This window comes from Pangasianodon hypophthalmus, chromosome 4 (assembly GCF_027358585.1).
Source record: "Pangasianodon hypophthalmus isolate fPanHyp1 chromosome 4, fPanHyp1.pri, whole genome shotgun sequence".
Taxonomy (NCBI): Eukaryota; Metazoa; Chordata; class Actinopteri; order Siluriformes; family Pangasiidae; genus Pangasianodon; species Pangasianodon hypophthalmus.
Genome location: NC_069713.1, coordinates 33568895 through 33596554, shown reverse-complemented (window position 1 = coordinate 33596554; position 27660 = coordinate 33568895). Strand labels below are relative to the sequence as shown.

The following is a 27660-nucleotide window of genomic DNA, read 5'->3' as shown; positions in this document are numbered from 1 at the left end:
CTCTCTTTTTCCTAAATAATCTATAAAAATGATAGTTCTCATAATTTTCAAGTCATCAAGCATTAGAGTATAACTCGACTGTTTTCGAACGAACCTCCAAATCATAACGTTTTTTTTAAAAAAAAAATCTAAATCTTAAAATGCACTGTTCCACATTATTACGCACAATAGAGTTTCAAAACATTTTATTGTTGTAAACAACTGAAAATGGTCATTAGTTAAACTGCAAGCATTTGCAGGTTATATTTGAAAGAGCTTTTGATTTCAGCAATCAAAAATATCTTAACAGGCCAAATTACATTTTGACGTAGGACCCCTTATTGGATAGGAGCTTCACAATTCTTGCATCCATGGAAGTTGTCAGTGTTTGGATGGTTTCTGCTGGAATTTCTTTGCAGGATATCAGAATAGCCTCCCAGAGATGTTGTTCTGATGTGAATTGCCTCCCACCCTCATAGATCTTTTGCTTCATGATGCTCCAAAGGTTCTCAGTAGGGTTGAGATCAGGGGAGGATGGGGGCCACACCATGAGGTGTTCTTGTTTTCTGCCCATAGCAGTCAATGATGCACAGGTATTCCTTGCAGCATGGGATGGTGCATTGTCATGCATAAAGATGATCTTGCTACGAAAGGCACGGTTCTTTTTTTTGTACCACGGAAGAAAGCGGTCAGTCAGAAACTCCACATATTTCACAGAGGTCATTTTTACACCTTCAGGGACCTTGAAGGGGCCGACCAGCTCTCTCCCCATGATTCAGCAGAGAGATCCTTCTTCTTCCCCATATTGCTGGAAAATGGTGGTCTGCTTAATAATGTGGAACATCCTTTCTTAAGACGTTTTCCCTTTAATTGGACTCACCTGCAAACTAATTGGCACAGGTGTCTGAGATTGATTGCAGTGATTGGAAGAGCCCTGACACACATTCCCATCCATGTGTTTAAACTGACAGACAAAAAAATGACCTTTATGACCTTTAAACACAATTTCCATAATAATGTGGAACACAGTGTACATTTAGCATGGCAGATACTGTGTCTAATGTGCTACTTATGCCTGGAATACAGTCAGGTATATAAATATTTGGACACTGAAATTTATTATTTTAGCTGTCGACCACAGTTTACTGGAGCTGAAATTAAATCATGTGTATAAGTGCAGACTTTCAGATTTGATTTGGTATTTATATCCAAATCAGGTGAATGGTGTAAGAGTTACAACATTTTTTATGTATCAAATATACAGTCATTTCACAACCCCCAATTAACAGGCAATAGGTGTAATAGGACTAACCGAGTTGCGAACGGTGTCTGCCCATTCTGGTGCTACTGCATGGTCAGGATTCTCTTCAAGATACTCCTTTAGGTCCTGCAATGCAGGTCCATACACCCCACCATACTGAACCTGAGCTCCACAAAAATAAGGTAAAGCAAGCCAACATGAAACATAACTGCTAACAGTTACAGCAAATGCATTTTAACTGACCATCAGTCTCACTCTTTATTTATAAAAAAAAAAAAAAAAATCCAGGCTGATAGACATTTCTATATCCACACTGATCAGTGTACATTTGATATACAAAAAAAGTGCATTTTGTGTACTGTGTCAAACATCCACTAACAGATCTTGCTAATGCAAACAGGGAAAAAAAAAAATAAGATAAATGACAGTTATTCCTTTGTTAAAAAGAATATTTTCCGCTAACCTTCTTGCCAGTCTTCATGTCTATAATCTTAACTCTTTCACTGCCAGTTGGGGCTTGTTCCTTTTCTGCTCTCTTCTTTCTCCTTTTCCTTTTGGTCCTGTTCACCAGCAGCTGTGATGCATCAAGAAACTGATTATCAGAATACATGTTTATATGATGATGGTGGTGATGGTAAATTCAATCTGGAACACTTAACCTGAACATATTCTTAAGTATTCTTCCTATTATTAGATATAGCTACTGTGGTCAATTTACCACTGACTGCAAAAAAGGACCCTTTTTCACTTTCTAAATTTTTTATTTCTTTTTTTCTGATGTTTTCTTCTGACTGATTTGGCAGGAGTGTATTTGGTACATGACATCAATGCCATCAAAGTCCAAATTAGAATTAGACCTGTGCTTATGCCAGCTCCCCTTTTACCCCAAGCACACAAACCCAAGTGACATCTTTCCATCTCAATTTGCTTCTTTGTGCCTGAATGTGAGCAAAACGGCATGTAGTTAGGATTTTTATCATTTTATATAAACTATTTTAATACAATATTTCATGGAAAGTGATAGAACTATTCACTATCTCATGTTTTAATGGCGAAAGAAATAAGAATTAGCAGAGTGCAACTTCTCTCTGTATTTTTCTCTCTTACTAATACAGCAATACTCATACAGCAAGAAATATGTACAAAATATACCAACACACCGTGCACTGTGACTCAGATAAAGTAAATTTTTACACAAAAGTGCTGTGGGAACACCATTCTACACATGTTTGTCTAGTACTATTAGTTTCTACCACTAGCACAGTTGTTTATGTTGCTGGGGAGATGCCACTGTCAATCATTAGAACTCTGCAGGCATGTCAGTTAGCATGATCAAGCCCATAAGAGAAGATCTTGTAGATTTTATTTATTTAAATTAAATTGTAATTAGGGAAAGATGAGGCTACCATTGAGAGATGCCTATTTAATGACACCTATAGTAAGCTTTTCTCAACATGTTGCCAGAGGTTTGTGATAATCTGAGGCTGAACTGTAATTGTGAGAGGAACAATGTAGAGGATTATGTCATGGATATAATCTTCTACATATCATAAAGCTTAAAACCTTAAAAACCTTCATTAGTGTTTGTATAGTGACAAGTTCTCCTCACACCTCTAGCATGTCACCCTCAACTTCATATTCAGGATTTTCTTTGAGCCAGTTGGGCAGGTCCCTTTTACGAGGGGCACAGAGTACTCCCTCTGTATCTGATGACTAAGGGGGAAGGAAAAAAAAAAAAAAAAAAAAAAGACATGCAAAACCTGCATTATGCATGTGCCACGTTTGATATGTTTTAATGCTGGTGAGAATTTTTGAGAAAGGTTATGGTCCCAGAGAGTCTCCATTATGGTACCTCTTGATCTCTGCGCCTTCGCCGTCCACTTGTCTCTCTTGCTGACCCATTAGGTATTAGAGCCTGTTTGGAGAAGGTCAATTTCAGCCCTTCCTCCTAAAAGAGGAATTAAAATGGATACTTTAGAATAATATATTTTGTAAACACAGCTTTCATCCATCAAATTTTAAACAGCATTTGGAAGCCAGCCTCTTCCTCACTTTCAAGAGTTTGACAGTAAACTCTGTTTCTTCTCCATCCTCTCCAGAGAGAGTACTGTTGCCTTTGCGGGATATACGCGTGTAGCCTAGGTCATCTCCAAGCCCCTGCTCATCGTAACCCAGAGTAAGCTGAGGATCTGAGGTATATCGTCGCCCAGATGGCCAGTGTCCCGTCAGAACCAGAGTACAAAGGTTATCTATTCGGTTTATTAATACACGATCCTAAAAATAAAAAGGATTAGTAAGCAGCACAATCTTCACCAAGCATGACATGAATCAGCTGTTCAACCACAAGTCCATTATAGGTCCATGTACAGTGCATTCAAAAAGTATTCACACCCCTACACTTCTCACTTTCTTATATCACAGCCTTACTCTAAAATGTAACTTATTTTAAATGAGTTTTTTTCCCCTCATAAATATGCAAAACATACTCTAAAAATACTCTGTAAAAAAGGATTAACAGCTTTTCACAAAGATTTGTAAAACAAATACTTAAACTATGGGTGTGCAATCTTACTAAACTGTCATGAGTTTTCAGCTTGGATCACGATCCACTATATGATCACAGTTATTTTTCATGTTGGTATCTATTTTGCAACCTACTGAACAGAGCAACTAAACTACCCTATTGATGAAAAAACAGCTCTACAAGGAAACATTTAAGGGGAAAAAAGGAAAAAAAGAAAAAAAAGAAAAAAAAAAAAGACCACTTAGGCCAAAGTACCTTTTCAAACATTTTAATAAAGTGTACTTTCCAACGAAATGTAAACAATTCTACTTGTAGAAACAATTCAAACAATTACAATTAATCCAAACAATTATTTCTAAAAAGCAAACAATTAAGCATGAATATCGTACAGTACAGCTGAGGCCAAAAATTTACATACACTCTGGCTAATGATATTCAAACTTAGTTTTTCACAACTCCACACATTTAGGACAAGCCAATTAGGACACAGAAGTAACTCTAAAACAATTAATTCACCATATACTCTTTAAACAATCTGGAAGGTTCCACAAATTCATGTAATTATTTTGAAAAGCTTCTGACTGCCATTTATCATAATTAGGAGTTCATAACTGAGAGTGCACTTGTGGCTGTATTTAGACACTGCATCACTCAGAATGGAGGCACAAATTAACTCCCAGGGATGAAAGAACTTTGGTCCAAAAGATTTGACTGAACCCCAAAACAACAAAGGAACTGGTGAAGGACTTGGAGGCATGAGTTATTAAAGTATGTATGCCTTTAAGAGAGTCCTACATCACCATGGCCTGAAAGGCTGTGGCTCAAGGAAAGAGCTCCTACTCCACGACTGGCATAAAAAAGCCAGACTGAAGTCTGCAGGTGAACACCACCCTTTTGGAGATGCTGAAACAACAACTGGTCAGTTGAAACAAAACTGAACTGTTTGGCCACAAAGTTTAGCACTATATATGTAGAAAAAAGGTAGAAGCTTTTAATCCAAACAACACAATCCCAGCTGTGAGGCATGGGGCTGACAGCATCATATTTTAGGGGTGCTGGAAATGGGACTGGTGCACTTCAGAAAACACCTGATCACACCCCTATGTGCTTCTTGAACATCCCATTCCAAAACCACTGGCTTTAATATGGAGTTGGTCCCCTCTTTGCTGATATAACCTCCCACTCTTCAGGGAAGGCTTTCCACCAGATTTTCAGGCATAACAGTATTAGTGAGGGTGGACACTGATTTCACATGCGAAGGCCTGGCACACAGTCGGATCCACAGGGGTTGAGGTCAGGGTTCTGTGCAGGCCACTCAATTTCTTCTGCACAAATTTTTCAAACCATGTCTTTATAGACCTCAATATGTCCAGAAGGCTCCGTCATGCTGGAACAGGTTTGGGCTAGGCCCCTTCGTTCCAGTTAAGGGAATTCTTAATGCTAACACATACACAGACATGCTAAACAACTGTGCACATCCAGCTTTGTGACAACAGTGTGGGGAAAACCCACACATGGATGTGGTGCTCAGGTGTCCACATACTTCTGGACATATTGTGTAGATGACATCACAAGGAGAAATACTGAACAAAAACAAAGACATCAGCCAGAAAGTTAAAAAAAATGGTTAACAAAATGGCTTAAAGACAACAAAGTCAAAGTACTGGAGTGGCCATCAAAAAAAATCCCTGACCTGAATCCCATAGAAAATATGTGGATGTGTGTTTGAATTGAAAAAGCATGTCTAAGCAATGAGGCTCAGAACCCTAACCAAGTTACACCAGTTCTGTCACGAGGAATGAGCAAAAATTCCAGTAAAGTTTTTTGAGAAGCCTGTGGAAAGCTAAGTCAAAGGCCTTTTAATTCAAGTTAAATTAAAAAGGGGTATTAAAGGGCAATGACACCAAATACAAACAAATGAAATAAATCTGTCTCTTTTCTGTTATTCTGAAATGACCTCTTGCAAGAAAGAAAGTAGAAGCCCTAATAGAGTAACACAGAAATTTTAGGGGAACATGAAATGTGTGGAATTATGAAACATGGTCTTTAGCCTAGGTGTATGTAAACCTTTGACGTCAACTGTACATTAGCACTACTAATGTCTTCTGTATTTAAAAAGTTCAATAAATGGAAAGGTACTTGGCAGGTGAGTATTTAATGTTTATATACATTCTGAATACATTAGCAGAAGCTGGTGTACATTTTTACTGAATATTTTAAAAATAAGCCATTTTTGTTTCATCGGTCTGGATTTTATTGCACGTTTCTCTGCATTCTCAAAATAGCTGCATCTCCGTAAGTCGTAATAAGGATCAACTATTTGCAAAAGTCACTTAAAACTCTAGTTTTCATGGGTATTATCTCCTTGGCAAGGTACAAATGTACCTAATATTATGGCATCAGTGTCTTCCAGCCTTTTTCTTTTTTTTTTTTTTAAATGAAGAGTGCATTTTCAAGTGTTTCTTATTGTTTATTTCCACCCTGCTTCTGGCTGCAGTGGTGTTACACTCCACATGTTTTCTGGTTATTGGGATACTCTTTGGGGTACTTTCTTTCAAGCCGGGTTTGTTAAACAGGTTTGTCGTATTTCCTCCAGACATGTCAATCTTGTCAGTCCATATTTAACTGCGTTCATTGTGTATAATCCAAACCAGATAATGACGTTTTTTTTAAGGCACCAACTCCTCCACGTTGTCAGCCATGCTGCTATGTTGCCAAACAAAACGAGAAGGAAATGTAAGCCAAGGAACTGCCTACTCTTGTCTATTACTGTTTTGTTTGTTCATGTGTCTGTCAGGGAGAGCGTGAACGACTAGCCAATAGAGGGTTCAGTAAAAGATTTCTGGGTCATAAAATTTGGGGTGCCGTGTGTGAGTGTTTTCAGCAAACTGACAAGTAGAACTCAGCAAAGTCATCAGCGGGGATGCCTCCACTGCCAACATGTCTAGCCATTCTTGTTACTAATTGGTATACCAGAACTACCCTTAAAATATACTTCAAACAGGCAGGAAGCTATTGAAGAAAGACTATTACAGACATGTGACCTTGCTGTGACCTTGACCCTTGTCTGGATCAAATCCAAAATCTAATCGGATTGACAGACAACTCGAAAAGTGGTAGCGCCATACTATATCAAGGTGTGTGTGTGTGTATCTATGTATGTATGTATGTATGTAAGTGTATATAGATAGATAGATATTCAATATCACGGTACTCATTATCTCTTTAAAGACAGATCGTGGAGACATTTTAATCATTCAGAATCTAAAACCACCATATTGCCCACCTCTAACTTAAAACCTTTGATATGACAGTCAAAATTGACCTCCATCCTGTGGTAAATTCAGCCAATTATACTTGATTTAGAAAGGTATACCTCTGTCTATATAAAACCCCAAAGCTAACAATGCAGGTCAGAACACAAATTCAGCAATGAGGTCACAGGAATCCTGTCCGTAGACCTACAGGACAATATTGTATCAAGGCACAGTTCAGGGAAAGGTTATTGGGGAAAAAAGTCTGCAACTTTAAAGTAAAAGTAAACACAAACAAAATAAATCTATTTATGTTGAAATATTTGTGATATGCTTAGCAATTCTGGTGCTTATTTATTTGCCGGTGCTGTATTTTCTTTCATTCATTTTATTTTTGTTCAGATGTGTGCTGAGCACAAATAAGAAAACTGGGAGGAGAAAAGTTTGGTGTGACCACTATGTAATAATAAGCAGCCACTCCATTTTTTTTTTTTTTAATAAAGAAAGCACAGTCCCACCCTCTCGTTTTCTAGTGACTCACACAACCAAGGTTCACAAAACGAATAGGTTGAAGTTCACCTAGATAAGGTTGGCACAAAGCAATATTAAGCGGTACCAAAAGCAAGTACGTGTCTTTCACATCCTGTGTTCCTCCCCCGTCAGTTCTGCTTTAGTTGAAAAAGCAGAAAATAGGTGCTTTCAGTTGTCTATCACATTTCCAAGAAAGCTGGCCTGAATAAAGAATGAAAGTCCTGTGGCACCATTAATACAATGTTAACATCCATATATCAACATTTCATTAAAAAAAAACTTAATTTCATTATAAAATAAATATTGAATGCCACTGAATATCCAATTGTTCAGGGGAGACTTTTCCTTTAAATGTCCTGAAGAACACGGTAGCATCTAATGTTAAACAGAGTTTTGGAACGATCAAGGTGATCAAGAAGCTGAAAGTCACTGTGATGGAATTACATTAAGTACTGTGTCCTGCCAGAAAGAGTGCAACTCTCCGCTAATCATGCCTTTACTTCATCTTTATGGGAAAAAAGGAAGTCACTCCCTAGTAAAAGTATGACTGCTCACTTTCGGTTTGTCAGAAGACAATAGCCATAAAAATTCTATGGTCTAATAAAACCACGACTAATCATTTGGACACAAAACAATCAATTTGGAGGGAAAAAACCCACCACTCACAACCTGGACAATTCCATCCCTGAAACATGGTGGTGGCAGCACTATGCTGTAGGGATGTTTTTCTGCAGCAGGGAATGGGACGATAGAATCAAGAGAAAGATGAATGGAAAACCTGCCCGAAACCTAACATTTCAACAAAGTTTCCTGGCAGGGCCCTAAAACAGCAGCCAAAACAAGCCAGGAATTTTTTCAGGACAAGTCTGTGAATGTCCTCGCATGACCAAGCCAGAACCTGGATTTTGTCGATGAAGCCGATTTAACACCTGAAAATAGCAGTACAAGCAGAACTCTCCATCCAACCTGACAGAGCTTGAGAGGGTCTGCAGAGACGAATAGGCAAGAATCCCCAAATCCAAATGTGTTAAGTTTATAGAGTCCTGCACAAAATATTTTAAAGTTGTAATTGCTGCCATTGGTGAGTCAACAACGTACAGAGTAAAGGATCTGAATACTGGATTTTTAACACGTTTACAAAACGTTGTGAAAACTGGTTTGTGCTTTTTAATGAACAAATATCTTCTGTGAATTAATGGAAAAAATATTTTAGTTTAAAGCTATTTTATTATTGAGGGAAAACTGAAAGAGTCTCAATATTTTCTGAAGGCACTGTATGAAAGAAAAAAAGAAAGTGAGAAAGAAAAAAAAAAAAAAAGAAATACCTTAGGCCAGTCAACTCTGAGTGGGTCAGTGAGCGTTTCTGGTGGAGCGCCATCTTGGGACGGAGTGAATGAAAGGGTGCTATTCTCTTCATCTGCATCACAGATCTTCAGTGGTTCTGCAGAAAGACTCCAGGATTCAGGCAAATATATGATCATTAAAGACACAAACACAAACACACACACACACACACACACACACACAGAAAGAGTAACATCTCACCCTGCTCATCTCGCTCTGCATCACTGTCCCCACTGACATCTGAACTAGGAGAGCGATGGGAAGAGGTAGATGATTCAGAATCAGAATCAGAATCAGAGTCTGAAGGCCCTCCATCTGTCTCCCCTTGTTTCCTTTCACCCCCTCTGGGTCCCCCGCCGCTGATTTTATTCCAGGACCAGCCTACTTGTTCTCTCCTTTTGCCTTCAGAGTGAGAGAATGGTATGGCTGGAAGGGCTGATGAGCAAATCGATGCCAAAACTTGGTTTTTATCACCAATTTTTACTTCTCTAACATTGTCTCCCTGCTGTGGTGGGCTGTGTGTGAGGGTTTGTGCAGCAAGGCATGCTTGCTGCTTTTGCACATACTCATGATGGGCTTGGATAAACGAGAACTGAGAGTCTGAGAATATGTAATGCTCTGTGCGGCTTACGCCACAGCTGGCAGCACCTAGGAGCAGTTCATGATCATGCTGTGGGGTACGCCACCAGTTGGGCAGGTCAGAGCTGGGTGGTGCCAGGGCAAGGCGCTCCTCTAGGGAGAGATGAGGAAGGACGAGCTCACGTAGGCGGGTCAACAGGCTTATTCGGTACAGTGTTCGTGAGGCTCGCTCCTCGGTGATGGGTGCTAGAGAGTGGGACAAATCTGGAGATTCTGGCAGAAGAAAGGGGTAAAACAAAAAGGCAAGACTATTTATTACATAAGGTAGGAAAATGGCGAAACATTATACTGTGTCATGACAAATTGCACTGAGACATAATTTATTAGGAAATAAATTTTACATTGTCAAATCTCCTAGCCGTATTCATTACAATTTAACAAATTTCTTTAAAACTTGTCTTTTTAAAAAAATCTATAACTGCATTTTTATTCTATCCAAAGTAAATACACACAAAAAAAGCCCACATCAAAACAAAATAACAGATATCGTACCCTCTCCACGGGCAGGCTGCAAGTGACAGACCCTGCGACACATAGCCATAAAGCGATGGAAGTATCGGGTAAGACTCTCATCAGTTTTCTTGTCTAGTCTTGCAAATGTGCGGAAACGTGTCCAGTCCAGTCTGGCCTCTCTACCCTCTTGGGTTCCCACCTCAGTCTTTATGCGTTCCACACCAAATGTGGACACCACCCGATAAAAGTCGCACTCTTCTCTACGAGTCCACCTGAAACAGATTTATTCATTTGGCAGACGCTATTATGGATGTGCCACTAGCAAATGTGTCCCATATAAAAAAATTAATTTATATCATAAAGGATACATACCTTTGCTGTCGCTCTTGTCGTGCAAGCTCTTTGAGTTTGGTGGCCTGTTCACAGCGCCGGCGTCGTCGATCTCCTTTTTCTGCTGCCTCGATCTTGAGTTGTTCTCGTCTGTAGCTGCGCTGGTACGCTGTGATTAGCCGCCGTAGTCGAGCTGTGAGGGAGGAGCTTGTAGGCCAGTAGCAGTTCCCCATAGATCCTGAGGATTGTGCCTCAATTGGCACAGCAGTGGAATATGTGGAGTGATCCTCCACAAAGAACTCATCCATGTTCCTGGGGTCAGTCTAGGGGGATGAAAAAAGCAGATAGAAATTATAGCAGATATGAGTTTTAGGTAGTAAAATGTAATCTCTGTGCAGATACTGTCATGACCAGTTCAGTTAGGCAATCAGTCAGTTTCTATTCTAAAAACATATTTCAAAAGCTACTCGTATGTGCTAAAATATACGCATGATTCCCAAGACACACGTGAGTACAAAACATATTTAAATCAATACATCTGACATAGAAGTTGCTAGACAGATTCCAAACCTGTCTTCTCTGTGATCATGGTTTTATATTTGGTAACACTATAAACATTTTTGACTAAATAACATTTTTTTATCTACAGGCTAACAAGTTCCTAAATATCATCTATCCCAGTTCATTCCCCTATTTCCAGTGTCACTGAGTCACTTTACATATACACTGTACTTCCATTGTTACTGTACTTAGTCAAGAAGTTGGATTTTGTCCTAGCTTTAATAACATAAAAGACTGAACATTTCTTACATATTTCATAGCTGTGCTGTGAAATATGTTGAATGCTGAATTCACAAGTAAATTGGTCTATTACTGTTACTTTAAGGACCAGAGAATAGGACTGCCTAGGACACCATATTGTACTTTTTACACTGTGATGTAAGATCTAAATCAGGCAAGAACTTTCTATACTAAATGTGTTGTCAAGCCTGTCCATTAAAATACCATAGTCAATTGTGTCAAATGCTGCACTTAAACCCAACCGCAATTTTTTGGGCTAAAATCAAAATCCTTTATTAATTCTAAATAATTTAAAATAAAGTTGGAACAGTTGGAAGAAATTACTATATATCAGAGACCACATATACTACAGAGTTTACATATTGTGATATTGTAATCCAGATAATCGTAGTGCTCACCATGCTCCTAAGAGATGAAGAACAAAACTACCACCACAGAAAAAAGGAAACATATATGCACCTTTATTTTGTTACTCTTCATACAGCAGTCTTTAATAGCAAGTACGGTAATCTCATACTAGAACATCCTTAAGGTCTTGTGCTCACTGAAAAGGAAAAGGTCATGTAGCTGGAATGCAGATGCAGGATCAGATCTGATGGCCTATTTCAGTGTAACCAGGGATCTTACCTCTTCATACATTTCTTTGCTGTGTCTTATTACAGGCTTGAACTCTGGATCCTCTGAAAACTTGTCATAGGCACCTCTAAATAATAAAAAAAAAACAATAAATATTAAAAAAAAAAAAAAAAAAAGTGAAATCAGATCAAATCTTGTACACATCTGTTCGTCACTGAGAGAAGAAAACATTGTGGTAACATGCAGGTTACCCATCTCTCAAATCTGGATCTGCTGAGTGCTGTTCAGCCTTTATGTCCTGGTCATCGGGGCGGCCACATCTCTCCAGGAAACACAAACAGGGATCGGCACGCATTGTAGTATACATCTCGTATCCTAACAAAGATAGAAAATGGAGAGGGGGTCATATCATAGGACAACTTCATAAAGACCACTATTCATATGATTTACATGCTCCAATATACCATCAACAAGGAATTTTTTTTTTTCGAACACACATAAAAACAAAAGAAGCTGCTCACCATGTTTGAACACTCCGATAAGCAAACAACGATCAGCCTCTGCATCCCACCAGCCTGATGGAACATCCTGCTGTTCCATCTCAGGCAGCCAAATGTCAATATCCCTGAACAACACATCAAGTCAAATATACATGTGTGTGTAAACCTTGTGAATAAATGATAGAAAAAGAAATGTACTGCTGTCTCAGACCTGCTGTCAGCGCCTTCAAGTATAGAATTCACGTGTTCTCCAATAACTTCCTGTTTCAAGTAGTACAGCATACGTACTCGCAGCAACACCCTGGGAACAAGAATCATTATTACTAAGTGATGCTGCAAGATTAACGGTTATCTTGAAAAGGATTGACATTAAACAAAGCATAGATACTTGTTACACTGGTGTTTGAGGTGCTTGCGATAGCTGTCATCCAACAAAAGTGTATCTGGGTTATACTTGCGGATCCACTCTGCCTTTTGCACATCAAAAGAGCTCTGAGCCTTGACTCTTTTCCCTTTTCGTCCACGAGGCACAGGGATGGACAGACCTGTGAGAGGTAAAAACAGCATTAAAATATAGCCACAAGCGGCGATTTGCAGAGTCCAAGCACTTCTTGCAAATTGTGGACAGTTCTTGCCAAGATACAAATAACAATAAAGAGACCACAGATGAACATACATACTAAGTTTTGCAATGACAGCTCAATACTAGCTGGGTGAAATTCCTGCTGAAAGCTGACATATTAACAGATCTAATGTCAGCATACTAAATATCAGCTCAATTGGACTTTTGGTTCCTGAGAAACAGCTATTAAGAATGAACTCCGTCCCCTAACGATCCACTGCTCAACCTCTGCAGATGTCCTCAGAACCTAGTACTAAACATGTCTTTCAAGTTTGGTCCAAATCTGTATAACCAATCCTGAAATACAGCTATTTAAGTAAACCAACTATGCCTCCTTAGAATTAATAGATGTGTGGCGGCCATTTTGTTTATAAACCTCAATATGTTTTTGATAATTGAGACATAATTGAGATTAAATTTACACTATCCTGAGTAGTTCAACATCAATTTTGAACTACTCAGGAGAGTGAACTACAAAATCAATTAATTGATTAATGATTAATTCACAAAAGCTTTATGCAAATTTACGATAATTTATGCAAATTATCATTAACTTTTAGTGCATGTGGCTAAGACAGTTTTCTATAGTGTCAGCAATAAAATCAAGCTAAAAAACAAATATATGAACAGTGCCCCCCAGCAGCATTTTTAAGGGAGAGTGCATCAGTTACTAGAGGGTCACTAACTGAACCTACCATTCAAGTTTCAATGTTAACCTTGTCAAATGGCTACTGAAAATTGACTGGCCGATGGCGGCCATGTTTTTTAATTAATTGCGTCATCATCAAAAATCCCCTTACAGATTAGCACATATAACGACCATACCACGACCATAGCCAAAACTCTGCAAAACACCTCAGAAGAAGAAAAAGAAGGGGAAGAACAAACCACATATGCCACAATTACTGGCACCGCTTAGATATTTTTATACAGAAAATGTGGGCCTAGCCAAAGCAAGTTTCGATTTCCTGTTTTTCAGTGATTCTGAGAAACTCACAATTAGCCATCAAGAACTTCCTGTTTCACTGGTGTCTAAATATGATGTGATACAGGGGCCAAATTCCCTTGCAACGGAAAAGATTAGAGAATACATAAATAAAACGAGATAAAAGCATGCTAACCTTTATAAATAAAGACAATGGCTATAAAAATTAAAGCTGCAAGCAGCATTTTCGGGGGCCAAGCACCCAGATGCAGTGAGCCGCACATTCACAGACAGATTTGTTGGCACATTACTGGCAAACCATTTGGAATATCAACATCTACATTTAAGGCATCTGGCAGACACCCTTATCCGGAGCGACTTACATTTATGTCACTTATACAACTGAGCAGTTGAGGGTTAACGGCCCTCCTCAAGGGCCCAGCAGTGACAGCTTGGCAGTGCTTGGATTTGAACTCACGACCTTCCGATCAGTAATCCAACATCTTAACCATGGAACTACCACTGTAACACATTTGCGGCCTTCTCATGCGCCCTGAGAGCTCAACATGCCATCTCCGGCTATAGTTGCAAGGTATGTGCTGTTTAGCTTGTAGCCAATTTTATGAGACTATCGCCAGCTCATCTGTATTATGGACAAGCTCATCTGCAGCTCAAACTGCAATCACAAGGTGTTCTGCAGATAGTCCAAGAAATGCCCGATATGTGTACAAAGGTGATAAGAATAAAAGGGAAGGTGGAGAGCCAACAGCTCAAATTAAATCCACTGGAGTAGATTTGTGGCTGCTGATAGTCTGTAACTACAATGCCCTTCACAAGTACTGGAACCTTTTTGGAAACCCAGCAAAAATTTACAAAGAATAACATGGTATAAATAGGTTGTTATAATAATAATAAGTTACGTTGTATATTTTATTTAAACTTTTTTTCATGTAGTGTATTTTATACACGACACTGGTTTAAAATGATCAGCACGCCAATTAATATTCTGTAATGCCTTTTCTGGAGAGAACAGCAGCAGAGTCTTCCTGTAATGTCTAATACGTTTGGAGACCTGTAGAGGGATCTTGGTCTACTCCATGCAGAACTTTTTTAAGTTCCTTTATATTCTTGCGCATGTGGACTTTCCTCTTCAATTCAAAGCTCAGGTTTTCAGTAGGGTTCAAATCCAACAACTAAGACGGTCATCGTAAAGCACAGATTTTGTGTTTCTTTATCCACTTCTGTGTTGATTTGTTAAGTACGTTTGTCTTATCATCTTATGGAAACTCTCTCTAAGGCCAAGTCTGAATCTCCTAGCAAAGGCAACCAGGTTTCGGGCTGAAATATCCTGGTACTCAGCAGAATTCTTGATACCACCAATGATCAAACTGTACAGTTGGCATCAGGTGCTTTTCACTGAACATGCTAAAGTTTGACACTAGTCTCATCTAACTGCAACACATAATGACAACTGCAGTTCTAATTACAATTCAAACTCAAGTGCTGAATCAAGAATCAACTAAACTGTTAATTTTTGCACGTTAGGAGAGAAAATAGTAACTAACCCTAACCCTACTAACAGCATTAATAGAACACTATACTTCATACTTATGATGTTTAGCTCTACGATTTTGCGTTTTTGAGTCTACCAAAGTGGGCCTAAAGACTTGTATGTATTTAAGTTTCTATGTGCATAAAATAAGCACTGTACATTATTCATCATTACCAATCCCACAGCAGAAATGCAACACTTGTTTAAGACACAAGCATAAAGGCAAATGTATTTTACCATTCTGTACCTAAAACCCACAAGGAAATGCAAAATTGTTACAAGAGAACGTCAACCTATTGTGAAGGATGAAGTATTCAAACCTTTTACCTAAGAGGTCCACTTCTTCTTTCACCAAACACTGCTGTTGAAATTCAGCACTTCTACCCAAAATGCATACAGGCTGGAAGGTCTGATACAGTCTTTTAAATATTTAATTTTGGTGTTTTCATGTCACCCGTGCCTACCCCCTGCGATTCCAGTAGGGCGTACCCCACAGTGTGAACACCTCTGCTTTAAGGCTACAAAGGGCTAAATGTTTTAATATATCATGATATATTGAATAATTTTGTAAACATCCTTGAAACTTTTTGAGGTGTTATCTTAAACTTTATGTTGTCATTAACGAGAACATGGGGTAATCTAGATGTTCTCCAACTGCATCCCAATCCGCAGCAGCACAAAGCAGTCAACGCTGTCTCTTTCGATTACTTGAGTTGGCATTAACAGATTCAACCAGTCTAAAGCCTGGATAAGTTTGGACATGTCCCTCTCATTATTAAGTTTACTTTTAATTTACCTTATTGACTGCTTGAGGCTTTAGGACATAATCAAACTTGTACTCATACCAGAGTGGTTGAGGAGTGTGTTTGGTTCCTGGCCATTCTCTGGAGGAGTGATGAGCTCCCATATGAAGCTTTTGATGTTTTCATCTCCACGGTAATGTAGCAGACAGAAGACTAGGATGACCCTGCAGATGGTCTCCACGTCCTTTTCCCCAAGACGACGCTTACACCTAGCATGGGACAGGATATCGTGCCAACGTCCCCAGCTGGACACAAAGGGGGGAAAAAAAAGGCTGAACATTCCAAGGAGAAAAATTTAAAAAACAGAAACAAATTATAATATTAAGTCAAAAATAACTAATATCTCTGCTGCAGACCCTCCAACCACACACCATCTGATAACAGTGTGCAACATGCATTACAACATTCCAGGTTAAAGGTTTTTGGATTGGATTGTATACTTTGTATTGCAGGTTAACCAGTGGGCTACAAGAAATAATGGTGTTTTACAATGCCAGTGAAACAGCCTCTTTCCCTAAAAGCACTTTTTGGCTATGTTTATTTCTAGTGGTTGACTAGGTTTTAGGCCATTTGGCTTTCAAACCAAATGAAAGTTATTGAAACCTACCACACACATGGTCTCTGTTGCTAAAAAGTACTGGAGGATCAAAAGATACGCTATGAAAACAGCCTTAAAATCGCCATTACATGCTATAGTGCTTTACACACATCAGGCCATTTAAAAAAAAAAAAATGTCAGGTACCCATAAATTAGCAGGTGTTTCTCCACTCTGAAACAGTCAGTGCGGCCGTAGCCACCACCAGAGTGACGGTCAGCGCGGCGTGAGGCTCGGGCCTGCCGAGAGTTTTGGGGTGGATACTCCTCATCACTGTCTAAGTCTGAAAGATCACCACTTTCCCCACGAAGAGACGAGTACTGTCGTGTCTGCTTTCGTACACGTGGAGTATCAATCACAAGAGTATTCTACAAAGAAAGCAACAAATATAAATGAACAAAGAAACAGGATGTAAATTAGAGATAAGGCATAGTACTAGTTACATAATGTACTGACCTATTTCTTACTGTCATATTACAGATGGCATACTGACCATGCTACCTGTATGTGCTTGCTAAACATCCTATTCCAAAGGCATGGCATTAATATGGAGTTGGCCCTCTGTTTGCTGCTGTAACAGCCTTCACTCTTCTGGGAAGCTTTCCACTAGATTTTGGAATGTTGCTTGGGGATTTGTGCCCATTCAGCTACAAGAGCATTAGTGCGATTGGGCACTGATGTTGGGCAAGGAGACCTGGCATGCAATCAGCGTTCCAATTCATCCCAAAGGTGTTCAGTGGGTTTAAGGTAAGGGCTCTGTGCAGGACACATGAGTGCTTCCTAAAATCCCTTGTAAACATTGTCTGTATGGACCTCACTTTGTGCTCAGGGGCATTGTCGTACCAGGACAGATTTAGGCTAGGCCCCTTAGCCCCAATGAAGGGAAATTCTTTCTAGACAATCATGTGCGTCCAACTCTGTGGGGAAAAGTTTGAGAAAGGCCCATGTATGGGGGTCATGGGCAGGCATCCACATACTTTTTGCTATATACTGTGTATAGTCCCCTCCAGAAGTATTAGAACAGCAAGGCCAATTCTGTTTTTTTTTTGGCTATACACTGAACACATTTGGTTTGAGATCAAAAAGTCTTCTTTGAACCTTCCCCCCTGCCCTGTGGACGCTGTTGGTGATGTCATTGACTGTTTTGGGGTTTTTCTTCACAATGTTTCTGTCACCAACTTATGACACAAACCTCATATTGGAAAAACATCTCAATTTCTTGATATGGCACTGGTGGAAAAACATTTTATGGCTGATACTTACTCTCTGTATAGAAATGAAATATTTAGCAATAAACAAATCTTTACCTTCCTGTTTATGGTGTCCAAGTCAATGTCCGCTTTCTGGGCCCACTTCTGCCAAAATTCTGGGTCGTCCAGAGCAATGTCAGTCCTATTTTCAGATGCCACAAAGCTGGCCTTAGAAAAGGTGGATCCCTTGCCCTCACTCTCAATGGTGATAGTGGTGGCTCTCCTCTGAAGGATCTGGTCAATGTCTTCTTCACAGAAACGGTTGCCCTCATCATTCTCATCCATAATAGCAGCATAAGCTCCTTTTCGTAGCAAATCTTCAATCTCCTTCTTGGTGAACTGGTGAACCTTTTTTTTTTTTTTTTTTTTAAGATTCAGTCATTATTTTTGTGTATGTTTTGACATGACGTATATAAAACATAGAAAATACAAAATGCATGCAGAAATCCAACACTTACCCCATTGACATTATTATCTTTATTGCTGCTCATGCTTTGAAGCACAGCCCTATCCAGTCCCAACTTCAAACTAGCTTTGTCCAACATCTCCCGTTCATAGGAGTTTCTGGTGATGAGACGATAGACCTTTACTGCCTTGGACTGGCCAATACGATGGCAACGTGCCTGGGCCTGGGAAAAGAGCCACGAGAGACGGATAGATTTGTAGTGCTCTTGAACATTTATGCAGTAGTACACAATCATAGCCTTCCAAATAAATCAGATGAGGCAGCACTCTATGGTGCTTTCAGGCTATCTACACTGAACCTGAAAGCATTAATAGAAAAGAAACAGAAGTAAAAAATTAAATTTTAAGTTGTATAAATGTGGTATACGCAAACACACTGTAAACTTATAATGGTTCTGAGGAAATGAAAAATCAACTCTGTTAATATTAAACCCAATATGGCCATTGCTTGAACTGAACAATGACACACAGTCACTGATTCAAAGCACACTGGTCCTTCTTTTGCACAGCCTTGCTAAATTATGCAGATTTGAAATAAAAATTTGGAAGGACCATCCTGAATATACTGGAGATGACTGAAGCCTATGCTTTTTTTGCTTTTACACTTGAGGCCAAATGTTTACATACACCTCGAGTAAAGACGTTCAAACTAAAAATTTCACAACTACAAAATACAGTTTCCACTAGGAATTTCTGAGTCCAGGAACAATGCAGTTCACCATACAAATGAGTATAACTCCGGTCTTATGTTAATTACTACTGCTGCAAGAAAACACTTAAATTTTGTGCTATACAAAACTGACCGCATCAAGTAAAATTAATGTTATTTAATGTTTATGTCAACAGGTCTATGAACACGACAAACAGCCGAGAACAAGAAAACTTTCCGCTAACGAAAAATTATTACTTTATGACACAGCTGCTAGTAACTTTTTATTTATCTTTGTTTTAACTACACTGAAATGTATTTAAAGAAGCACCCAAATGTTATCTTGCAACCCATATTCTCAAAAGGACGACTTTTCTGCTTCTGTGCAGTTGGACCAGGATCATGCATCTCCGCCATCACCACCATGTCTCGATCAGGCTGATCAGAAATGCTTACTTTTAGGAAGAAACTTTCAAGGGTCGACTATTTCGCCATTGTCTGTTCAACCACGCGATTGTACAGTGATTATTCCCTGATAGCATTTGTCTAACTTTATCAGTTAAAAATGGAAGGGAAAGAGAATTAAGAACAAGTCTGGTCGGACGGTTTAAATCAAACCCTAAAAATTATTTCGCAATGATGCTCATAATTGAGATAAGTGGCACAAGCCCCTGTTATTTGCAGTGTGAGAGGTCCCACAAAGCCTCCCAAATTACTGTACGGGCGCAGGTCCTGTGGCGTCTTGGATGTTGTAGGTACCACGTGTCCACAGATAGGGGGTGTAATTTTATTAAAGTACTTTATAGCAACCGGAAGTATGCAAGAGGGCTATACGTCATCCCCGCAAACCATCCAAAAGACTTCACCAGCCTTTGTTCGCTCTCTGTGTTCAATGGGCAAAAGGGATGGACCATAAAAGGGAGAAGGTCTCTCTCGGGCTTGATCGTCACATGAGATTCTACATCTGAGATTGTAGTAAGAGAAATGCTCACCTCTTCCAGAGGTGTAAAATCAACCAGTGCTGCCCAGTAACATTGCATGTTTTAGTCTTTCTTTTGGTCCATGCAGATTTTAAAAATATGCAAAACAGCTGCTTTCAACTTCGACCTCAGCGAGTTATGAAGCACACTGTACTTCAGTCAGGAAGTGAATCGTCAAGAAGTGAATCCACGGACGGATCAACGTACAAAATGCACCTGACATACTAAATCACGCTGCATCGCCATTCATCAGCACCAAACACCGCATGAGGACAATTCCTTCAAAGGGCACATGGGCGCTCATTCACACAGACGCTTCAAAGGCTCGAGCCGCATTCTTCTCATGCTCGCGACGAACTAAAAACAACTCCACGTAAGACTGTACATCTGAGCAGGAACAGATAGTGTTCACTATTGTTTCTTTCTAAGTTTTACTGTGTTAAGCAATTTGAAGTTGCAAACTGTTTTCTAAAATCAGCAATCCTGACGCTCTTAACTGAAGCTGTTGACCTGTATCTGCACGACTTTACGCATTGTGCTGCTGCCACATAATTGGCTGATTGGACCAAATATGCACCAAATATGATGACATGCTAGGAGCAAGGGGAGTATGCGTAACAGAAAATTTAAAGATATCCATGGTGGGAGAAGCATGAAACACTGAATAACTGTGAAACTGTAACATAACAAGCACGGCCAGCATAGGAACATTAAATTTACTTCTGGAGCATTTGTGATCCAAGACCCTGGGATTCAAACTGCAAACAAAATGGGCAAAAAAATTAAGCCTTGGAAACGATAAAGAAAATAAAATTACAGTTTGATTCTTTGCATAATTATATAAAAAGAAGGAACAGTGCAAACTCTCACCTGAAGGTCATTCTGTGGGTTCCAGTCAGAGTCGAATATAACACAAGTGTCGGCAGCAGTCAGATTAATGCCCAGTCCTCCAGCCCGGGTACACAGCAAAAAGACAAACCGGTCAGAGTCGGACTTACTGAAGCGATCGATGGCTGCCTGACGAAGGTTTCCTCTTACTCGACCATCAATGCGTTCATAGAGATATCTGGTAAAATTAAGTGAATAGCTGTGATGGACCATCCTGTAACCTATCCAACGAAATAAACCTTACTCACCATAGTATTGTGCTATTTCAATATGTCAAGTTTTTTTAAGCAGAGTTTACTTTAGGAGGCAAATACATTATTTGGCCAAAAGTATGTGCACCCCTGACCCCTGCACCCAAAGGACCATTTGACCTTTTGAGTTGGAAGCGCACACTTGTATAGAACGTCTTTGTGTGCTGTAGCATTACAGTTTCCCTTCACTGGAACTAAGAGGCTGAAACCTGTTCCAGCATGACAATGCCCCTGTGCACAAAGCGAGCTCCATGAAGACATGGTGTGTGAAGGTTGGAGTGGAAGAACTCGAGTGTCCTGCACAGAGCCCTGACCTCAACCCCACTGAACACCTTTGGGATGAACTGGAACACCAACTGAACCCCAGACCTCCTCGACATCCCAACATCAGCGCCTGACCTCACTAATGCTCTTGTAGCTGAATGAACACAAATCCCCACAGCCACGCTCCAACAGACAGTGGAAAGCTTCCCAGAAGAGTGGAGCTCATTATAACAGCAAACACACGGGGAATAAATCTGGAATGTGACGTTCAACATCCTTTTTGAACACACATATGGGTGTGATGGTCAGGGGGGCACAAACTTTTGGCCAAATAGTGTATTATTGGCTGTTTCAAAGGTTTGTCTCTTCTGGCTATGTACCGATGTTTGTGTCTTGTATGCATAAACCTTTCGATACTATGATATGTCACTAGCCAGGTTTTTGTAAAGTATTATTGTGCAACATTTGTTCAAAAATATATTTCACCATTGTTTCTATTTGTTGATTTAAACAGAATTGTTCTATGAATAGACTCTATAGACTCTATTGCTATTGCTGTGCCTCATCTGCACTGGAAATAAGCAGATTTCTGACAAGTTTCTGTCACGTTTCTGAGTCAATCCCTTTTTAACGTGAAACTGAGAAAGTGAGAGTAAAGGCTGCATCTAATGGACAATCCCTGAAAAACACCTGATTTGAAGGACTTACGAGACCCAATACTTTGAACTACAACAGCAAAATAAATCTGCCATAAAACTGAACAGGATTTGATTTGTGACCCACCATAATTATAGAAGCAATTCAGATATATCAGAGGAATGTTTGCTTTAGAGCAGGAGTATTTAACAAAAATTAGTAAAGGTCCAATTATGTAAAAGTCCTTGCTTACAAAGGTCTGGATAAGCAACAGACATGACTGAATGTCAATTACTGTTCCCTTTTAAAGCTTATCCATTAGTTTATGTTTATAAATAAGACTGCGGTTATTGTAGTTATATGGTGTTTTATAGTGATGCTTCACATTACCACTTTTGCCCAGCACCATGAGTCAACTTAAGTCAGTATAAATCATCCTTTTTGAACATGAAGCAGAGAATAAATACACATTTCTCTGTCTATTTTTTTTTAAAAAGATGTGACTAATCAGAACAGAAAGGGATAATGAAAGGGGGAAAACCCTCTCTAGCGCTTTCTGGCCTGACGAGCTGCTTTCAGCTACATAATCGATATAATCTGCTACAGTTAACTATTTTAGAGTTCAGTTTATTTTATATCTTGTTTGTGTTTTTTTCCATGACTTCATCTTGTCATTTTATATAACTTTGTAACTTTTTATATTTGTTGTAACAGAACCATACAGTAAATTACATCTTTGGCTTAATTGTGCTTTTTTTTTTTACACCAGTTTAAAATGAAAGGGTTTTTAAATGATTTTTTCTACCTCTTGTGGATGAGATAATCTTCTAGAATGTCGAGACAGCGCACCATCTGGGAAAAGATAAGCACTTTGTGTCCACCAGCCTTGAGACGAGGCAGCAACTTATCTAGAAGGACCAGTTTCCCTGCTGAGCGCACCAAGGCCTGAAGGTGGAAGTCTGGAGCTGAGGCATTGTACACCTCCCTAAGTTCAGCCACTATCTTCTCTTCAGCACCTGAACAGATCCACACAAAGTATTAAAAGGTGACATTATAAATACCCATGTTCAGACTTGAAAGGACAAAGAGTAAAAACTGTGCAAGCAATAATACATTCCTAAATAAAGTCTTGCCACAATCATATAGAATTTGCTCTGATTAAAGCGTAAAACACTGATACAGAGAACGGGAACAAAGTTAAAAAGGATAGCGTGCATTAGACCTCGTTTATACTTGGTCACTTTATGCGTCTTGAACATCAGGATTATAACCCGTTAGGGATTATCCACATAAAATGCCAACGTATAAACACTCAACAAATAAAATTGGATCGAGCAAACTATGATCAGGGTCATAATTTAGCCATGTAAAACAAATGTACATACATCCACTTCACCAAGCCACGTTTGATCAAAACTCCTTCCAACACATTAAGTCACAATGCACATACTCTAAGTGCAAAATTTGGTGCCTTTAAAGATAAAGCACATAAGCAACTGATAAGAATCAACACAGGAAATTAAATGATCAAAAGTCATGTGACGATTTACAAATTATGCACGATGCAGCAATCTGCCTATCTGTAGATGCAGCTGACTGAAAAGAACAAATCTTATCAAGAGGGCTTCTGAACGGTGCAACAGATAAGCATTTCCTCTATCACTGGGAGAGCGCGAGTTCGAATCCTGATGCCACAGAAGGCTGAGACAGCATAACTGGCCCCTGAAGGGAAGGATGGCATCAATCTTTCCCCATCTGTGAGCTCAAACACGTGGAAATGCACAGTAAGTGCTTTCCTCCGAGTGTGTTCAGCTGCCATACTAGATCACGCAACATGAGAAGTAGTTTGAAAAGATGCAGTGTTTCACTTCACCTTTCTCGTTAGTCCTCACCTTCCCAAGTGGGTCACTATTGTGTGATGGGGAGAACTAGCTAGTAGGTGAGATTTGGTTAAGACTAAAATTATGGAAACATTGGCTTAAAACAATCATCAGGATACTAGCCAGACAAGATGCAGGAATAAACATGGTTTAAGATAGAGACCTGTGATTAAATAAGGGTGGTTGCAGCATTTGCGGAGCTCCATCATGGTGTTAAGAAGATTGGGGACGTTGCTGTTCTGATTAGCTCCCATGCTCAAGAAGCTGAAGTTACGCTCTAGAATAGCACGGTAGTACTTCTTCTGCACATCAGTCAACTCCACCTAAAGGAGAAATAACTTAGCACTTAGATATACAGAATGCTAAACCTGTCCATTCAGTTTAAAGTGCAGTGTACACTATTTCAGCGATAGTACATTACTGTGTCAGAGCAATGTGCAGTATATTGTCTGGTGCAGAGTACTTTAAAATAAAGAGAAAAGATTAGTTAAAAGTTTGTCTTAGGTAAAGGTGCAGATCTGGAGGTTTCATGGGCAGAGTGTTGTGGTGAACTGGGATGTCTGGATGCTGTCTACTGCAACTGCTACGAACAGTTTGCTCTCAAGTCTCCATCGTTGAACATTTAATAACTTCTGTTCAATACAATAGACTTTAAATTAAAACTATAATGAATTCAGAAATGACTCTGATGCTCATACTCATGACCTCATAAGTTCCTGTTAACACAATTAGCACTATTTGACTATACAGTATACAGTTCTAGAAGAGAAATTATTTATAATCGCACTATCCGGTGTCACCCAGAGGAGGTCACCCCTCATGCCGTCTCAGTTGAGTCTGGTTCCTCTCAAGGTTTCTTCCTCATGTCGTCTCAGGGAGTTTTTCTTTCCCACCATCGCCTCTGGCTCGCTCATTAGGGATACATTTATAAATTTAAAACTGAAACTGAAATTTATTATATATATTTCTGTAAAGCTGCTTTGTGACAACGTGCACTGTTAAAAGCGCTTTACAAAATTGAATAGTGGCGAAAACTTAACATTTATTTTACTGCTATTTTTTTTGCTAATAAATACCACGTCTACTACGGGATGTGCATGGGTATTCAAACACCCGAGTAACAGTTCAGAGTGCTGGTATTTAATTACAAACAAACAAAAAAAAAAATCATTATTTTTGGTATTTGTTATGCTCTACATTCACAATAAATGAAAGACAAAATAGGAAAAAGAGAAGCCATGGCGTGCAAGTTAGTGGTGTGCATCAGAATTTTACAAATGCCTCATGGATTCATTTATGGATTAAGGAACTTATGGATTCAAATATTAAAATTAGGCAGAAAGCACACTGTTGGATCTACTAAGACTCATACCTCAATAATGGTCTCCTGCTTTGGCGCCAAGTTCTTTTCCACATCCTCCTTCAGTCTGCGTAGCATCATGGGTTTCAGAATAGCCTGCAACTTCTGCACCTGATGTGATGATAAAAGTATGCAGTGATACCTGTTCAGGTTCTTTTTAAAGTATGTCTAATACTTATGCACGTGTATCTGTGTACCTGCTCCTCTGTTTTGAGATTGCCAAATTCACGCAGGAACTCTGTCTCCGAAGGGAACTGTGCAGGTTCTAAGAAGTGCAATAGACTGAACAACTCTTCCACAGTATTCTGCAAAGGCGTGCCTGTTAACAGCACTTTATGCTCCTGTAATTGGAAAGTAAGATGACTGACTGACAGTTCATTATCCTCAATTACAAATTTAAAAAAGAAAGCATGGTGAGCAACAGTGTTTTATGTACTGGGGCATTCAACTTGAATTTGTGAAATGTTGAATTTTTAAAACTTGAAAAAGCAGTTCAAGAACAGTTAGAAGGAAGGCTGATTTTATTTTTAAAAAGTAATAGGCCACCAAAAAAAAAAAAAACAAACCCTAAGAGTAAAATCATACACAATGGCAAAAACTTTTGACTCATATTTTTGGAAGTGATTTTATTTATTTATTTATTTTTTTAAATGCAAGACTATGCAATTAATACATCGAATAAATGCTGACTAAGTTTCACCTTGAATAAGATTTGGTTAACATGCTCTGCCCATAAAGTTTTTTTTTAGGTCTCAGCTGAGTTACTTGGACTGTCCCACGGTATAAAGGGAAAAAGGCACTGACTCTAAAGGTAGGCCCATGTGTACTCCCGTTAACTCCTACTTATGACAAACGGCCAAACAGAAGCTTCTAAAATTGATTACGTCAGTTTCTGGAATCTTCCAGGAATCTTCTGGAATCTGTCTTTAAAGTCCCTGTGAAGTGCCTTGAAAAGCGCAGCTTTATTCGACGTGTTGACGTAATTTCCACTGAAACAGGAAGTCAGGCGGGGCCATATGGAGTGGCTCCTCCCCCTCTTTAAATAGCCAATAGCGTTTAGCTTACCTCACAGCCCAGGCTAAGCTGTACTTCACAGCTAGTACCCTGGACGTGAACCCGAGCAATAACGATGCGTTGGATTGACTTTTGGAAGATGAAATGCACACATTCGAACAGTCAAGAGGTGGAGTGTCTTAAAACGACTATTTTTAAAAATTTGGGGACATGATACAAAACGGGTGAAAATTTTAGTTTAAATTTTAGCTTACTAAACAAAAGTTTTGCAAGCGGTCCCCATTCACTGATGACTCCAAAAGTGCCTTAGTATTGAGTCAGTATTGCGTGGGTTTGTAGGGCAGCAGAGTTACAGAGCTTGTAATACTCAAGAGGACTAAAGTCATCAGGACTTTTTGGCTTTTAACACCTCCTGGGTTATCATCAGTGGATGGAGTAATAATGGAGTATTGGCTGCTGATTATCTGCTACTGAACTTGCCCTAAAACAAATGAAAAGTAACTAACAAATGAAAAACTCCATCACTTGATGGTCTAATTTCTTATTTCTTGTTTGACAAACTCAGTTTGAAGGCAGACAATGAGCACGTCACTGAGCGGCATGAATAGTTAATAACGTAACAGTTTATCGTTAGCGTCTACTCGCTCACCAAATTCAGCATCTTGAGACTGTCAAGCAGTTTGCAGTTTCTGTTCTTCAGGCGATGTGCTTCATCAATGATCACACAACGCCAATAGATCTCCCTTAGTTCTGGGCAGTCCGACAGAATCATCTCAAAGGTGGTGATCAGAGCATCAAATTTATAAGCTCCTGGAATGAGGTGCCCCTTAAGAGAGGAAAAATATATAACGAATTAATTACCGTTGAAGGACAATAATGTATACCCCGAACAAACTGAAACCTCACTGTCGTTAAATTCCATATCCCAAGATATACAAATACCGCTAAACAGGCATTACAGCACTGATCGTATTTTGGGATATAAACCCCTGGTCAAAATAAAAATACTGATATTCACTTTCTGCTCTGGTTTTATATATAGGTAATATGTAAAGAATTTTTTTGTCAACACTTTCAACAAATTCAAAGAATATTAAACATAATTAATTGCCAAAAAATGGCAGACCATAAAAAGCATCATTTTTACATAAATGACAAACTCTTCATGCTGATATTAAATATTCAAGCCTTTGGCAATTAGTAGGGCTAGATATCTTAAATGTATTTAATAGTAACCAATTTCCAGGGATAGAAAATACTTGAGTAATTGTACTTACTATACTTAAATTTTTTTGGTGAATTCATACTTTACATAAGTGTTATTGAAACTGAA

The 27660-nt window shown here is 39.1% G+C and overlaps 1 protein-coding gene across 3 annotated transcripts in view; it reads right to left on the bottom strand.

The window, feature by feature from the left end:
* The window catches only part of chd8 (chromodomain helicase DNA binding protein 8), a 77655-nt gene that overhangs the window by 4637 nt on the left and 45358 nt on the right, over positions 1–27660 (bottom strand). For 2 of the 3 annotated variants that reach the window (XM_034304145.2, XM_034304146.2), the window contains 24 exons: positions 26977–27153; positions 25511–25654; positions 25326–25424; positions 24117–24276; positions 22879–23089; positions 20905–21100; positions 18399–18569; positions 17998–18288; positions 16838–17058; positions 16137–16339; positions 12581–12737; positions 12404–12493; positions 12214–12317; positions 11944–12067; positions 11744–11819; positions 10358–10638; positions 10025–10257; positions 9095–9745; positions 8875–8990; positions 3293–3514; positions 3093–3188; positions 2852–2953; positions 1704–1814; positions 1292–1402 (listed from right to left, as the gene is read on the bottom strand). In XM_034304145.2, coding sequence (XP_034160036.1) covers positions 1292–1402; positions 1704–1814; positions 2852–2953; positions 3093–3188; positions 3293–3514; positions 8875–8990; positions 9095–9745; positions 10025–10257; positions 10358–10638; positions 11744–11819; positions 11944–12067; positions 12214–12317; positions 12404–12493; positions 12581–12737; positions 16137–16339; positions 16838–17058; positions 17998–18288; positions 18399–18569; positions 20905–21100; positions 22879–23089; positions 24117–24276; positions 25326–25424; positions 25511–25654; positions 26977–27153 — 4347 coding nt within the window. The remainder of the gene's footprint in view (positions 1–1291; positions 1403–1703; positions 1815–2851; positions 2954–3092; positions 3189–3292; positions 3515–8874; positions 8991–9094; positions 9746–10024; positions 10258–10357; positions 10639–11743; positions 11820–11943; positions 12068–12213; positions 12318–12403; positions 12494–12580; positions 12738–16136; positions 16340–16837; positions 17059–17997; positions 18289–18398; positions 18570–20904; positions 21101–22878; positions 23090–24116; positions 24277–25325; positions 25425–25510; positions 25655–26976; positions 27154–27660) is intronic. The other variant, XM_034304147.2, reaches the window with a different exon arrangement.